The sequence below is a fragment of the Eptatretus burgeri genome, chromosome 13 (assembly GCF_056783735.1).
Source record: "Eptatretus burgeri isolate ZD-2024b chromosome 13, Ebu_testis_v1, whole genome shotgun sequence".
In the NCBI taxonomy this organism is placed as follows: Eukaryota; Metazoa; Chordata; class Myxini; order Myxiniformes; family Myxinidae; genus Eptatretus; species Eptatretus burgeri.
This window is the reverse complement of record NC_140973.1, coordinates 77,609,981-77,627,344: the sequence shown is the minus strand read 5'-3', so window position 1 is coordinate 77,627,344 and position 17,364 is coordinate 77,609,981. Positions and strand designations below refer to the sequence as shown.

Sequence of the window (17,364 nt, the reverse complement as noted above, 5' to 3'; positions counted from 1 at the left end):
CTAAACCTCTCTCTCGCTCTCCCTAAACCTCTCTCTCGCTCTCCCTAAACCTCTCTCTCGCTCTCCCTAAACCTCTCTCTCGCTCTCCCTAAACCTCTCTCTCGCTCTCCCTAAACCTCTCTCTCGCTCTCCCTAAACCTCTCTCTCGCTCTCCCTAAACCTCTCTCTCGCTCTCCCTAAACCTCTCTCTCGCTCTCCCTAAACCTCTCTCTCGCTCTCCCTAAACCTCTCTCTCTCGCTCTCTCTAAACCTCTCTCTCTCGCTCTCTCTAAACCTCTCTCTCTCGCTCTCTCTAAACCTCTCTCTCTCGCTCTCTCTGAACCTCTCTCTCTAAACCTCTCTCTCTAAACCTCTCTCTCTGAACCTCTCTCTCTCAACCTCTCTCTCTAAACCTCTCTCTAAACCTCTCTCTCTAAACCTCTCTCTCTCTCTCTCTCTAAACCTCTCTCTCTCTCTCTCTCTCTCTAAACCTCTCTCTCTCTCTCTCTCTCTAAACCTCTCTCTCTCCCGCTCTGTCTAAACCTCACTCTCTAAACCTCTCTCTAAATCACTCTCTCTAAATCTCTCTCTCTCTCTCTCTCTCTCTCTCTCTCTCTCTCTCTCTCTCTCTCTCTCTCTCTCTCTCTCTCTCTCTCTCTCTCTCTCTCTCTCTCTCTCTAAACCTCTCTCTCTCTCTCTCTCTCTCTCTAAACTCTCTCTCTCTCTCTCTCTCTCTAAACCCCTCTCTCTCTCTCTCTCTCTCTCTCTCTCTCTCTCTCTCTCTCTCTCTCTCTCTCTCTCTCTCTCTCTCTCTCTCTCTCTCTCTCTCTCTCTCTCTCTCTCTCTCTAAACCCTCTCTCTCTCTCTCTCTCTCTCTCTCTCTCTCTCTCTCTCTCTCTCTCTCTCTCTCTCTCTCTCTCTCTCTCTCTCTCTCTCTCTCTCTCTCTCTCTCTCTCTCTCTCTCTCTCTCTCTCTCTCTCTCTCTCTCTCTCTCTCTCTCTCTCTCTCTCTCTCTCTAAACCCCTCTCTCTCTCTCTCTCTCTAAACCCCTCTCTCTCTCTCTCTCTCTCTCTCTCTCTAAACCCCTCTCTCTCTCTCTCTCTCTCTCTCTCTCTCTCTCTCTCTCTCTCTCTCTCTCTCTCTCTCTCTCTCTCTCTCTCTCTCTCTCTCTCTCTCTCTCTCTCTCTCTCTCTCTCTCTCTCTCTCTCTCTCTCTCTCTCTCTCTCTCTCTCTCTCTAAACCGCTCTCTCTAAACCCCTCTCTCTCAACCTCTCGCTCTCTCTAAACCTCTCTCTCTCTCTCTCTCTCTCTCTCTAAATCTCTCTCTAAATCTCTCTCTAAATCTCTCTCTCTCTCTAAATCTCTCTCTAAATCTCTCTCTAAATCTCTCTCTCTCTAAATCTCTCTCTCTCTCTCTAAATCTCTCTCTCTCTCTAAATCTCTCTCTCTCTCTAAATCTCTCTCTCTCTCTAAATCTCTCTCTCTCTCTCTCTCTAAATCTCTCTCTCTCTCTCTCTAAATCTCTCTCTCTCTCTCTCTAAATCTCTCTCTCCCTCTCTAAATCTCTCTCTCTAAATCTCTCTCTCTCTCTCTAAATCTCTCTCTCTCTCTAAATCTCTCTCTCTCTCTCTAAATCTCTCTCTCTCTCTCTAAATCTCTCTCTCTCTCTCTCTAAATCTCTCTAAATCTCTCTCTCTCTCTAAATCTCTCTCTAAATCTCTCTCTCTCTAAATCTCTCTCTCTCTCTCTCTCTAAATCTCTCTCTCTCTCTAAATCTCTCTCTCTCTCTAAATCTCTCTCTCTCTCTAAATCTCTCTCTCTCTCTCTAAATCTCTCTCTCTCTAAATATCTCTCTCTCTCTCTAAATCTCTCTCTCTCTCTCTCTCTCTCTCTCTCTCTCTCTCTCTCTCTCTCTCTCTCTCTCTCTCTCTCTCTCTCTCTCTCTCTCTCTCTCTCTCTCTCTCTCTCTCTCTCTCTCTCTCTCTCTCTCTCTCTCTCTCTCTCTCTCTCTCTCTCTTCTCTCTCATACAATCTTTAATTGAGATCATATCTAACATGGGCGGAGACATATCGATTGATGCATTAGTGTCAAATTCTACTTTCTCGTTATCACTGCCACCGAAGGTTTATGGAAGTTGTTTTAACCCCCTGTCTTTCTGTCTCTGTCTATGTTTGTCTGAGATATCGTGCTCACAGACAGACATACAGACAAACAGTTATGGATAGATTCGGACGACACTTGGTGGACACGTTGGGTGTGTGACAAGGAAGAATTGATTCAATTTTGGTGAAGATTCGGATGCGGATATGAGAAATTTTTTTTTAACTCCTAAAGTGATTCTTCACCATTGAGAGATGAGGCCAAAAACGATATACAGCATATTTCAAAAAATTGTGGACGAGTTGTGATAAAATCTGGTGTATGATTTGGGTAGTTGACAAGAAAAAGCCGATTAGATTTTGGTTCAGGTCCAAATGCAGATCCGGCCTATCTATGGGATACAAAGTGTAAATATTATTTGCTAGTTTATATTATTATCACTTTCTTATTAGAATGACTGGCGTGGGGACTTTTTCTCTTCCTGCCGTCGGACAGCGAGGAAAAGAGGAAGCGTGGGATTTCCCTTTTTTCCCGTGCATGGTTTCAAAGTCGAACTATCACTGTGCGGCTATCGCAGGCCTGTGCCCCATGTGTACAAGGGCGGATGAGGATAAGGTGCGCACACTCGGTGCATGCGTCAATATAATAGCAACAGATTAAGTTTTACCACCTCATGAACCCCTGATCATGCATCCACCATTACTACCCATCTACTTTTAGCACAAAGGATGATTGCAAAATTCGGATTTTTGTCCACTTTAAGGTAGCATCATTGCAAGTACTGCATATGCTTTCATAATCTTGCTGTGCAATGATGTGTGACTCTCTGCAGTAAAGCTGCAGTACTTGCTGATCTGAGGTGTGGTGTAACATTGCAAGAGGTGCTGATTTGAGATGTCATGTTGCCTCGTCGGGTGATGTAATGTGTGAGATTGATGGTGCCCACGATTACGTACCTTGATGCTCTGGCACCGGCTGCAACATTGTCGTCGTCACGTGGCAATGTACGGTGTGCTGTTTCAGCACACTTTGAGAAGTGGCTGTTTGTGTTGATGCATTGCGTGATGTTGCAGTGCACGGTGATGTGTGGCATCGCGTGACGTTGCAGCATGCGAAAACGGATGGCGTTGCTGCCTCATTAACAGAGACAAGAAAATCTCCACGGATTACATCCGCAATGGCCTACTGTATGTTACTGACAAGTAAGAGCTATTGACACACGCTTGAAAAAAAAATTTCTACAAGCCATCAGGCACAACTTCCACTGTAGTTTTACAGCTCGGCCTGTCTCCACAAGTCATGTGGTAATACTGCACCACACATATTTCCTTGCACCTCTTTCCCACCTCCTCCCACCCTTCATTTCATTCCCTTTTTGCAATCTTCCTTCACCTGCGCAGCTTTATTTGCTTTGAAAGCAAGTCTGGCCCATCCAAAAAGAACAAGGTGATTCCTCTGCAGGGCATCACTGAGATTCAAAAAGTAAGTGTCTGTGCTGATTGCCTTGTTGTGGCAAATGTTTTGCTGTTGGTTTATTTATTTATTTCCCCAGTGGGAATGTGGTCCATTGGGGGAAATGAGTGGGTCGGGGTTTTAATAAGGGCACAAAGAATGACGTAGTTGCTTTGAAGATGTACCATGTGATGAAAGAAGCAACCATTTGGCCTAAATGTTTGTGTTTCATACATCCATCCATTGGGACCATATCTGTGCTGCCGAAGCAGTCTCCTTGGCTATTTGGAACAATACTGGACGGGTCGCTACTCTGACACAGGATACCAGCAAGCTGGCACTCATTTTGCCGACCTCGGAAGGATGACAGGCCGAGTTAACCCCACCTGGTATTAATTCAACAGTTGAACGGGATTTGAACTCGGCACCCTAGGATCCAAAGCTCGCCACCCTAACCATTATGCCAACACCAGGCGTAGAAGGGCCCAGAGCGATAGATTTATTTATTTATTTTAAGTGCACACACCATGATGCATTTCAAAAAAGAATGTGCATATAACTTAATACTACTTAAAAAAAAGACATACTACCACTTCCTGGTGCGTGACATCATCACAGTCCACACTTAATCGCTGACGTTCCAGTTTGAGTACCACATGTGGAGTGGGAGAGTTATAGTTAGTTGAGAGGACAACTAGATAATTCTTAACACAAATGATGAGTGCCGCTCAAATGTTTTTTCATCAACTGCAGTGCAGTAATCTTCATCCTGATGAAGCAGCACTTACATCACATGGAAGGAAGGAATTAAGCAATGCAGGCTTAAAGTAGATAAGGAAAATGAAGCAAAACTGCCTTGTATCAGCAACTACTTCAGTTACGGTGCTTCTGTTCCGAATGAAGTAACTGCGCCTTCAACTCCTGCTGATGAGTGTGTAATTGATACTCCGATGTCCTTCTGCCCTAGGGCTACCATTGCTGCTACCCCAAGGCTAATGGCAGCCACCTCCATCTGTAACTTAATCTTGTAAATATTGTAAAAAAAAAACAAAAACAAACTTATATACAACTGTGTGCTGTGTTAAAGACTACTTCTGTGTCAATATGTCTTTTGCAATGGTTCCTCAAATGGGGCCCACAAACTTGTTTGGTGCCAGGCCCACAAAAGGTGAATCTGGCCTTGGATGAGATGGATACTGAAGCAAACTTTCAGGAAGAAAAAAAACTTTCAATCTGGAAGTAAATGGGCTTGGGGGGGGTGGGTTGGGGGGAATTTAAGAGGTGATAGCAAAGATCATGAATTTGATTGGTAGAGGGATGATCGAAGATGGTGGTGGACAGGATTATTGAAGACCTGGAGAGAATGATATTAAAGAGAATATGGAAGTTGATTCCACAGTGGGGAACAAATGAGTGGAGGTGAGCAGTGATTCTGGATTTAAGTAGTTTCACCACAAGGGGGTTGATGCTGGACCGCGTGCACCCTGCAGGAACGTGGGGGGACAACGTATAGAAAGAGCAGCGGGTTCAAGACCAGAAAATAGGTGGTAGAAGACAGGCAAACCACTGACCTGTCTGTGATGGCGAAGTAATAGGCCCATAGACTCAACTTCATCATGGGATATTTCAATGTTCTTGAAGGCATTGAATTCCATGGTGTCAAGCTGAGCAAGATGTGAAGCAGGGGAGCCAGCCCAGAGGGGAGAGCAGTTCTCCATCAAGTTGTGGATGAAGGTCTTGTCAGTTGGTAGGAGTTCAAGTGTGCCAAAGAAGGACTGTACAACGGAGGAAGCCCAGTTGGCAACTGACTTTGGAGGCCAACTTTGAAATGTGTTTTGCCCAAGAAAGACCATGGCTGATAGTGAGACCCAGGAGTTGCAGTGACTGAACCGCCTTAAAAGGATTGTAAAGAAAGTAGATCGAGAAGGGTTTGCCAGATGGTCCTTTTGGAGAAAGCTAGTGAGAGAGTGAGATTTGTCAGGATTGAAAGCCATATTCCAAGTGTTTGACCAGCTTGTGATTTTTGTCAAGGTCTCAGGAGGTTGCTGCTTGTCTGTCAGAAGGATGTGGGCTGTCACAGCAAAGGGTGGAGTCCTCAGCAAATTGATAAAGAGGGTTTTTCCACAGAGTCAGAGAGATTGTTGATGAAGATATAAGAATAGGACTGGGCCTTGAACACTGTCTTGGTGCTCTCCAGCCTTAACAGGTAGAGCAGATTAAAGGATTCCGTTGAGAGTCACACTTTGGAAACAAGAGCAGAGGAAGTGGGTAAGCCATGTGTGAAGATGGCCTTGGATGCTTTGGCAGAGAGATTAGAGAACAAGGCAGGATGCCAGACTGTATTGAAAACTCGAGATGTGTTGAGAGTGATGACCCTGATCTCATGTCTGACATTGAGGGCCTCCATCCATTGGGTGAGTAGAAGCAGCATGTCTAAGTTGCAGTGAGCTGGTCTGAAACTAAATTGATGATCTGAGATCAGGCTGTTGGAGAACAGTAAGGATTTCATATCATTATCAACTGTGATGATGGATTCCATGATCTTGCTGATGATTGGAAGTAAGCTGATAGGTCTGAAGTAAAGGCGATTCGTTCTTGTACCTTTTTCATGTAATGCAGTGATGGCAGATTTCCAAGCAGATGGAAGATGACTGAGGGAAAATGACAGAGTGAAAAGGGCAGAGAGAGGATTTGCAAGATCATCAGAGCAAGTTTTTAGGAAGTGTAGGATGATGCCGTCCGGTCCATTTACAGAATCAGTCGAGGATTGCCTGAAACTTCTCCACATTCTCAGGTGCAAATGATATCGAGTCCAGGAGCAATTGGGATAGAGCGAGAGATTGGGGGCACAAGATTTGGAAGCAAACACAGAATTGACGCATTCGGCCTTGTCACAAGTGGAGTCTGTATGGTGTCATTTGAAGAGAGGGAAGGAATAGAAGGGGAGCATACTCCAGACAGACTTAACAAGGCACTACCAGGTTTTTCGATGAGGGGGACAAGTTTGAAAGTTCAATCTTGAGGTTGGACAGATGTTTTCTGGCTCTTCTGAGTGTGGGCACACACTTGTTGCAGGCTTTGTGAAATGATCTGAGATAGCCTTTGGTTGGGTTTGCTTTCCAGGAAGAGAAGGCAAGTTGATTCAGAGAAACTGCTTCACCACAGGAATCGGCACCATGGGTGGGGAGAGGGGTAGGGAGGGGAAAAAGACGAGATGGGATGAATCTGTGCATAAGAGAGAGCAGGTTTCTGTGGAAGAATTCTCAGGCCGAGTTGATATCAGGGGAGATAGATATAGTTGGCCAGTCCTGAAGTGAGATGGCTGCTTGGTCAGATGAACCAATTGGAGCAGATGAAGAACAGGAGACGTTTGCAGAAAAGTTAGTCATTACCAAGCACAGAAGAGAGGATTTGCCATTGGGAGTAATCTAGGTGGGTAAGTTCACAGAATGAGTCAGTCCCAGGGAGTCACAAAAGTCCTTTGCTGAAGTGCCCTGCCTGGTGAGGGTGGTACCAACACCCAGCCATTTTGCATGGTGACAATTTAAATTTCCACGTTTGAGAAAGAGAGTTGGGATGAGTGGTTAAAAGTTGGTCCATGTTGTCTGGAAGAGAAATGTAGATGGAGCTGTCACTGTTGGGAGGACGGAACAACACACAGACAAACAAGTTGTGGTTGCAGAGGGGAAGTTGCTGCCAAAGGTACTCCTTGTGGTTGGAGGTGTAAGATCAGTACTCAGACAGTGAGACATTAAGTTATTGATGTAAACTGCAACTCTGCCACCAGGATGGTGTTCAGGCCTGTGTAATCATGAGACAATCTGGGACGTCCTGTGGGAGGATGGATTCCATTAAACAGATGTCTGGTTTATCAGCAGCAGCCTGGGTCGAGAAATCTGTCATGTTGGAGTGAAGGCCTCGGATGTTTGGAGATCCACACAGTGAGGGGTCTAGGGGGATTGGGGGGGTGGGGGAGAGATGCTGGGATGGTTAGCGATGGCTGGTGGGGGGAGACTGGGAGGGTGTGGGATGGAGAGTTGTGGGATGTGGAGGGGGGAGCTGTGAGGGGCCACACGGTGGAAGCCGAGGGGGATGGAAGCTGAGAGGGAGGGGAGGGATGGGCGGAAGCAGAGAGGGGTGGGACCGAGAGGGAGCGGGATGGAGGGTGGGGAAGCCAAGAGGGGGCGGGACGGGATGGGAAGTTGAGAGTAAAGGGGAGGGATGAATGGTAAACTTTGAGAGGGTGGGTTGAGGGTGGATGCAGAAAAAGGGAATATGAAGTGGGGGGATGCTGAAGAGGGGAACACATAGAAGGGGTGGGATTGAAAAGACACAGGTTTGTAGGAGATGGGGGTGAGAGGCCTGACATGGAGATGTTTGACACCGTAAAATAACATGAAGGGGATTTGATTGTCGTGTGCAGACAACCTCTGCAAACTGGACTTATCAAGATTCCAAAATCCGACATATTGAGATAAAGATCATGGGATGGGTGCTACCTGTTACTTCCTCTTAAATGAACAGGGCTGCAGCAAAACTGTCCCTTTATTTTTTGGGGGATGCTGTTCAGATCAGTTATCTGAGTGCTCTGTTTATTCTCCTTACAAGTTATTTTTGGTTCAATTGTTTTTACATTCCATCGAGATATCATGGTCTTAACCTGCATTCCTCCATGTGCTTTTTCAGTATAAGGTTCTGACCATGCTGCCCGGTTCTGGAATGGGTATTTCCATCAAAACTCCTTTTACTCAGAAGGTACGTTTACTCAACACCTCACAGCTTACCATAGGTGTACTGTAGTTTAAAGCCCAAAGGGTTGAGCTGTTACTTTTTTTAGCATTGGGAATGTCATGGTGCTGATTGGAACAGAGGTTATTACCTTGATAAAAGTCGTACCATATTTGCAATATATCAAAGAGAGGCCTGGATTGCTAAACCTAATGTCAGTTAACTGCTCTTATCTCATTACCCCAATGCACGTGAAGCAAAAAATGTAGTTAAGCAATTAGTTTACTTTGTCTGTCTGTCTACAAACGTCAGTTTATAATTGAGGAACTACTTGATTTCAATTGGATGTTATATTTTGAATATGGATCGGAACATGAATCCAAATACGAATCTGTAGTTTAGCAGGAATTAGGCTCCAAATTCGTCCCGATTGCACATGCGCATGGAGGACTGAGATAATCTTTTTACCTGACTGACCCTGATCCATGACGTTTTTCATTATTATTCAATTGAATTTAGAATGGGATTAAAATCAAATAGAAGACCAAATAGGTACAGTCCTGCATTGGACTAATCAGAAGGAATGCAAAGATGAAGTCATCAGGAGGAACTTGGATAGGACTCGCATTTCAGCTGCTGCTACTCTACCCTCAAAACCATCCAGGCACAGCAAGTGAGCCTTATTCAAAAAAAAAAATATATATGTATTTGTTGTATATATATATATATATATATATATATATGTATATGTATATATATATATATATATATATGTATATATATATATATACATATATATATATATATATATATGTCACGGGTCTGGCCGCCAAGGTTAATCCCCCAACATAAATTGTGGTGACGGGTGTTTAACACCACCAGCCCAGACAGCCAAGCGGTCTTTTCCTTATTCGGAGGCAGATACGTTGATCCTCGGAGAATATTGTACACCCCGGAAAAGGGCGCAATGGGGGAGGGACGGAGGAGAACAGCACAGAAATGGATGTACAGGGGGGTTTATACTCGAACCCTACTACAAATACACGGATACAGTTACTTAAAATGAACACATTTAATGAAAATGGACAAATATTTACAAAGAACAATAATCAAAAGGTCATGATAATAACGTGAAGGAAATAAAAGTCTAAGTCAAGGTGCCTCCACACACAGACTCAAATACAAAGGGGAAAATAAAAGAAAATTCCTCCTTTTGTTCTTGCACTTAGCTTGGCCCAGAGCTGGTCTTTGTGGAACTTGGAATCGAGGCGCTGATATTTGCAAGTGCAGATGCTCGCAAAATGGCGACAAGCTGCTTCTCTCATAGCGGGACAAACGTATGCCAGGCAATTCACGAGCGGCACTCAACACCAAGGCTCAGAGACCCATTGCAGCTGCTTCGTGTGTTGATCGTCCTTACTGACATGCTATTTGACATACACGAGGCCCGGGGTCCATTCCTCACAACCCAACCAAGAGCCAAGGTGAAGCGTCTTGCTTAACCACGCCAGCCAAGTTGCCTCAACACGAATACAAGAATCGTGCCATCCTCTTCATGCTTCAAAGGAAAGTCAGCCATAAAGCCCTGTTCTTACAGGTCATTTCCTTACTACGTTCTTCTTCGACGTCACACCGAACCACCCTTTCTCCTCTGGGGCGTGGATTGCTCGCACGAAACCCGGGAAGGCGGGGCCTCCATCTGCTCGGCACGTCAGGCTAGCTTCTGACGTCACGCCCATCAATCATCAGCCTCTGGGGCATGACTTCGCCCGCCGTCACCCTTGGAGGCGGGGCTTCTGCCTGCCTCACACGTTTGCTTGTTCCTTGTCATGGTTTTGGTAATAAAGACATAGGAAAAGGTCACGGGGGCCAGTTACTTACTGGGGGAACTTATTCTTACTCCCCAGCTAATCAACACTGCACCACCCCCTGTGTGGTGACATGTAACACTTAAGCTCACAGTTTCCCTACTTAATTACATCGAGATATCTCCTACACGTCCATGGATCAAACAACTCTATGCAATCCTAAATTCCCTATGAAATTTCCCATGGTATACAAGGCCATCTCTACTCATGGCTCGCAGACTTTCTCTCCTGGCGCAGTCAATGTGTGGCCCTAAATGGAGTTCTTTCATCCCCTCTTCCTGTCCAGGCTGGAGTTCCTCAAGGCAGCGTTCTGGGCCCTGTTCTTTTTCTGGTTTTCATAAATGATCTCTCCGACTCCCTGGAAAATCCTCTTTATCTCTTTGCTGATGACTCCACCCTCTGCCGTACCATCTGTCATCCCTCAGACCGGCATGCAGCATCTTCTTTGATCACTGCAGATCTGGGTCAAATCACAAACTGGTCCAACACATGGAACATGTCTTTCAATCTGGACAAATCTCACACTCTCACTGTCTCTCCGAAAGGACCGTATAGAACCCACCCCCCCCCATCCACTTTCTCAACAATCCTCTGGAATAAGTCCTTTCTTTCAAGCTTCTGGGTCTCACGATCTGCCATGATCTTTCCTGAGTAAGCCACATTTCCAACCTGGCCTCCAAAGCCAGTTGCCTACTGGGAATCCTCCATCATGCAAAGTCCTTCCTCGGCCCACCTGAGCTCCTGACCACTTACAAAGCTTTTGTCTGCAGCCTGATGGAGTACTGCTTTCTCCTCTGGGCTGGTGCTCCTGCCTCCCACCCTTCTCGGCTTCACGCTGTGGAAACCAAGGCATTTCGGATCATTGGCATCTCCTGCGATGAGGCTGAGTCTTTGGGCCTCCTCACTCTCTCACTGCAGGCAGGTTGGTGGTCTTTCTGTCTTAAACAGTCTTGTCTCCAGTCTCGCCTCCCCCCCCCTGGTCTGTCTGCGATTTGTCCCCACCATATTTCCGCAGGGCGCTCAAGGTCCGCAAACAACCCCCTTCTGGTAAAACTACCAAAATCATGAATCACTGCTCACTTTCACTCTTTCATTCCTCTTTTTCTCACCTTTGGAATAAACTCCCTCACTATTCAATCCCATTCTTCCTTCCAGGCCTTCAAAACAGCTGTTCACCACCATCTCTTCTCATCCCCCATCCAAATCCTCGATCTTTTCTCCCCCCCCCCCCCCCGTTAATCCACCCTAAGCCCACCTCCTTCAAATTCCCTGCTTTCCTTCCTGAAAGTCCCTGTAATGTCCATCTTGTATTCCCCATGTTCCCCACCCCCATCCCTCTTCCTTCCACAGATCTAATGTCTCTGTTCCCCACTGTTTTGTCCTTCCCACTCCCGCCCCTCTTGTCTCATGCCCCCCTTGCTGTGCATTGTGTGTTAGCTCTCATACGAGCCTCGACGAGGTTTACAAAAGAAAAAAATTCTTCCATCTTCCCCCACAACCAGAACTATATATATATGTATATATATATGTATATATGTATATGTATATATGTATATATGTATATGTATATATGTATATGTATATGTATATATATATATATAGATAGATATATATATAGATATATATATATATATATATATATATATATATATATATATATATATATATATATATATATATATATATATATATATATATATATATATATACATATATATACATATATATACATATATATGTGTATATATATATATGTATATATGTATATGTATATGTATATATATATATATAGATAGATATATATATAGATATATATATATATATATATATATATATATATATATATATATATATATATATATATTGCCAGTTAGGGTCCCGTCCCTGGTCTAATGGATAATTAAATGTTCCTGCGCTGTGGAGTTATTTTAATAGTCAGGTTTTCTTTTCGTTTATTTTACACACCAACATCAATGCCGGCCACACCGCATCACCCTCACCTTCACTTCGCTTCCTTCACCTCAATCTGGCCAACGTCATGGTGGGCGGAGTTCAAGGAGGAGCCGCACGGCGGCCCTCGGCCAATCAGCGTGCAACAAGTGAGATGACTGTCGCCTGGCCAATCAGATCCCGCGACAGGAGGAAAGGGTTCCGCGTGACATCACCACGCCCCCGGGCCAATCAAGGAGCTTGCCGCCCGTTTTGGCCAGTGAGAGAGACTAAGAGCAATTTTGTGCGCTAAAACCAGGCAGTGAGAGAGGGAGGGTCGTGAGGAGGTGCCCCCCCCCTGAAGAGGGGGGTATAATTATAGACGCGGTCAGTGCGTTCAGTTGTTCTGGTCCTGGCAAGAAGTGCATGCGGTTCTGGTCCTGGCAAGAAGTGTGCGCGGTTGTTCTGGTTCTGGCACGAAATGTGAACATCTGCGCGCAGGGCGATTGAGTTCTAAAAGCGTCTACGCACGGAGTGGTCGGTGCCAGAAAGGGTCCTCTCCTGCCAGCTTTCACCCTGCTGACCTCGTTTGTCCGGAGCCGGTCGTACGGGCATCTGGATCGTCCGGATCGTGCTGGGGGTCCAGTTCTACCACGAGGACTTGGTCTTTGAAGACCACACGAGGCGGACAGGTCCGAGATAGGCCTCAATTAAGACCATTTGGTCCGATCATTTTGGATGTGTGGGTGTGTGTGTTCGTGGCGCCAGTCAGAGAAGTAGTGAATTGTATAAGTGCCGTGATGTACATACGTGCCTTTAATAATCGGTTTAACTCTGTTCTTGCGTGCTTCCCTCATTCCCCAATTATTATTGTAAATAAATACTCCGATTGCTAAATGTTTCAGCTCGTTCGTGTCTATTCCTCCAATTACTTAGCATGCTGCTTGTTGGGAAATTAGCCAGGCCGTAGCCGTTGTAACGGGACATTTGAGACCGACGGATCTTGGTGATCAAACCGCTCGGATCGCACACGGTTCGAGTACGCTAAGCGGCTCGTTCCGTACGGGTGCCATCGAGGGTGAATTTCCCCGGTAGGTTGGACCACGTGCGTATTTAGGTAAATTGAAATTGGCAATCAACCCCACCCCACGTGGTCTGTCTATTGGCGAACTTCGGTCCAATAAGGGACCCGTACTTTTCCGGAGTTTTCCGAAAAAGTACGATCTAAATTCCGGGCAATCGGTCGAGCCGACTCCACTGCTCCATCTGGTGGTCGTGCGCATGGCTGACGCCCGGCCCCCCAACAATATATACATATATATATATATATATATATATATATATATATATATATATATATATATATATATATATATATATATATATATATATATATGAAATCAAAAAGAACCCACATCAAAAAATTAAATAATTCTGGCTGCCAGACCATGTGCCTGATCAAGTTGAAATTTAAAACCTGCATTCATCATCACTACTAGATTGTGAAGTTTCACGTCGACTGATGAAGCAGTTCCAGAGAAAACATTATTTGACATTTTTCTTCAATCCAATGTGGCTGCAATCCTAATCCTTTCAATTATTCCTTAACAAACTTGTACAACCAAGGCTTGGGGAACATTTGTGTGACGTTTACCCTCGATCTGTCCAGCCGTTCTGGAGAAGAAGATTTTTTTTTTTAAAGGTTGTCGGGTAAATCCAATATGGCTGCCAAACCATGTGACCTAAAACGTGTGTGAGTGAACCTTTTCTTCCTCATGGATAGGCGGTCATACTTGTAAAGTTTTGCCTCCATCTGTTCGGCCACTTCAGAGAAGTTTTTTGAAGGGTTTTTTTTTGTTTGTTTGTTTTTTTTTAACAATAATGCTGCCGAATCACGTGATCGATGATGTCATCAACATTTTATTTTTTTTCTGAGGACCATTTTATCCCTAGATGACCCTCGAAACCTTTCATACTGATCAGATGTAGCATTCTAAATATGAAATTATGATGTCATAACGAGGGCACCTATGACATAAAAATCACATTTATTCCCCATGAGGAGGACTTGCCGTGTGCCAAGTTTCAATTTTTTCCTTCGTGCGGTTTCAGAGATAAAGGTCCAAAGTTTTTCTGTTTTTCCTGCATGGCTGCCACACCACGTGACCGATGATGTCATAATTATCATTAAAACATTCTACATGAGTAGTCGCACCTGGGGTGAAAATTTGGTTGCGAAGAAAAACACGAAAGTTCTGTACAGACAAACAAACAAACAAACGGACCCAAATGCAATACCCTCTCCTTCATCAAGGGTAATTACACACTTGAACACTGGAGAACACAAATGGCCCTTTTGGCACTTTCAAAACCCCTCCGTTTAATAGAACTTGGACAAAATATTAGGCATTTTACATCATGTCGACCAATCAAATTTTCCACTCGTTCCCACCTTTGCCTTTGTTTCTTAAGACTGCACAGGGTAAGGTGTTCTATGAACTCTCTAGTTAGTTAATTGTTTGAATCCAACGGCATGATGTTGCTTCTCCTGCTTTGTCGTAATGTTTTCTACTTTGTAAGCCTGTAGGTTCTTTGTTACAATGTTAACTGCCATTATTTTATTTTCAACGAAGTGCATCGGAAGAGGATTTGGACATTTTTAGTCCTTGCACTCTTCCTGTTTACCTTTGTTGCTGTCCTCGTCCTTCCCCCAGCCACTGGTGTTTGGTGCAATGGTGCACAGAGATGAAGCTTACCAGACAATCATGTCACGTTTTTCGTCATTAGCACAGCAACCCGTGCAAGCTACGCTCGAGGCAGCTAACCTCAATATCACGGCTTGTTCATAGCCCGACTTCTTCCCGTTATTGCCAAACACTTTTCTCTCTTCCTAATTGGAGACCATCAACTTGGTTGGAAGCATTCGTTCTCGTCATCATAATTATCGCCCTGATTATCATTTTATTTGTAAGCCTTTGTAGAGGTTAACTTACTGCCAAAGCTGTGATATGTGCTTTGTGTTGGTTGTCCTGCTCAATGACTTGGAGCTTTGATTCAGCGGAGTGCGGGTTTCTTCACTCTCTGCTTTCCCCAAAACGTTTGTGGCATGTGTACCACCTCACTTCCTTCCCACAGGGTTTTGTTCTTCATGCATTTTGTGGCAATCTGTGCCCGTGCTTTCTGCAGTGACCCGATGAGAATATTCTCTTCTTTTTGCAGCAATGTAAGACCCGGCGTAGCCGAGAAAGTTTGGGTTCGATAAAGATTCTGTGGAATTTGATCTGAGAGCTGTAAGTGGTGCCTTTGGTTACATTTTAGGTGGGCTCTCTTGTTGTTGACTTTCTCAAATGTTTTTATACTTGTTGATTTTTTTTTTTTTTTTTTTTTTTTAAGTAAAATTATCGATATATAATCTCCATTCCAAGGCTGAGTTTGCCATGTCGAGAGGTCAAACAGCGTAAGTCGAACATTCATGAATCGTCGATTCATCAGTATTTTCAAGTTTTCATCCTAAATTACCATGGTTGATGTGAAAATAACTTTTGACCAATTAACTGCTGCTTCTTTCACTGAGGACATCAAATTCTCCAAGAGAAGCCTTACGTCGAGACTGAGACTTCTGACTGATCAAGCATCTGGGAATGCAGGTTTGAGCGGCAGTTACTCCATGATGCTTAGGTGAAACCGAGCCATTTGACCTGCTGGACCTTTTGAGACCCTGAAGCATCAATGCCAAGAAATGTCGGACACAACTAACACTCGCAGTGCTTAATCGCAGCAATGGCAGAAAGGAAAATCGGCATTGTGTGTTTTGCTTGACCAAACTCTGGTCATGTGAATGGACCCTTTGTCAGCTTGAAGCTTTCTGTGCCCTGTGTATTGTTCATGATATGCTTTCAATGATGACCTTGTTTTTCGTTTTTGATAAAAATGTATAATGAACTGAATTGCAATGTACCATTTTGGGTTTTTTATTTTATTTTTATTTTGAAAATGTGTGAACGGGCAAAGCAGATGACTTTTGAAAATGACACTAGAATTCTGAGGTCTGGAATTATGGCCATGGCAGTGACGCTTCATTTTACCCTTCATCACGATGATTGACGTCCTTTCGTAATTTCGACCAAGGTTCATCCCAATATGATATGCAAAGTGAAGTTTTCATTTTGACAGACGAGTAACGCACTTGCCTAAATCTACAGGATTGAGACACCTGCTTTACAGTTTGGACAATGAAGAGATTTTGTTTGACCCTGATTGTCGATTCCCGAGTTGGTGTTCTTATTGCACCAACCTTTACTCTACCATCGGTGCTCGCTCCTCATCTACACATCCTTTCCTGCACCTGCACAGCATCTACTCCAATGACCCATTTGAACTGTGTTCACTCAAACCTCTTCAGTCCTCAGTAGGCCTTGGGTGTATATTCTACCATTTTTCCTTGTGTTCCACACTTGAATCGGGTACGGTGCACGATGTAAAATAATCTTGTGCATTTTGTGGAGAAGAGACCTCTCAACCCTGAACCAGCTTGATCTACATTGTTTTGACGTTTCTTTTTGTATTAGAAAGACAACTTAAAAACAATACGACTCAGAATGTGAGATTCTGATTGGCTGTTGGTTTGTAGTGGTACACATAGTGTATGCACGTGTCCGTCTCTCTCTCTTTCTCTCTTTCTCTCTTTCTCTCTCTCTGTGCTTTACAATGATGCCTTGTGGTGTGCACTGCTTTCAAGGACTGCTTGTAGTCCATGCCAAGTCACGTCGCAAATGCTTGTTTCAAGCCTAATTTTATTTTTCTTATCACTGCTTTTAATCCTGTTGTGGTGTTATTGTTGATATAAAATTGCCATTTTAAAAACACTCTTTGTACTTTTAAATTGCCTTTTTTGGAGGGGGGGCTGATGTTGTTTTGAGGTTATGTATGGGATGTGCAATGATTGCTCCCAGAACATTGGCCGTGTGATCGGAATGAAAACTATTTTGGACATTGGTTCTTGCGTTGACTTTGAAATTCTCTCCTCTGACATTGTGTTTTTTAAGACCATTACACAGGAAGTGCTTCCGTCATACAACTTAAAGGTTGATGTGATACCTCTCCATGACATCACGTTGAACCCTCGTGCAGAGGAATTTGGGATTCAACTTGGGTAATCTATTGGGGTCGAACTACCTTTTTATTGATAGGACCTGGTTAGTGGGTCCACGCGATAGCTCTTAAGTATGGTACTCTTATATGAGCAGTCTAGTCTGGGATATATTCCCAACTCAATCCATAAACCGTCTTCCTGATGTTTAGCAGGCA

The 17,364-nt window shown here is 44.2% G+C and overlaps 1 protein-coding gene across 6 annotated transcripts in view; it reads left to right on the top strand.

The window, feature by feature from the left end:
• The window catches only part of GRAMD4 (GRAM domain containing 4), a 52,702-nt gene extending 35,780 nt beyond the window's left edge, over positions 1-16,922 (top strand). For 3 of the 6 annotated variants that reach the window (XM_085853218.1, XM_085853221.1, XM_085853219.1), the window contains 4 exons: positions 3,189-3,282; positions 3,481-3,562; positions 8,219-8,287; positions 14,772-16,922. In XM_085853218.1, coding sequence (XP_085709344.1) covers positions 3,189-3,282; positions 3,481-3,562; positions 8,219-8,287; positions 14,772-14,906 — 380 coding nt within the window. In that variant the 3' untranslated portion in view covers positions 14,907-16,922. Of the gene's footprint in view, positions 1-2,575; positions 2,696-3,153; positions 3,288-3,480; positions 3,563-8,218; positions 8,288-14,771 lie in introns of those variants that run through there. The other 3 variants (XR_015050925.1, XM_085853222.1, XM_085853223.1) reach the window with 3 other exon arrangements.
• The last annotated feature ends 442 nt before the right edge of the window (positions 16,923-17,364 follow it).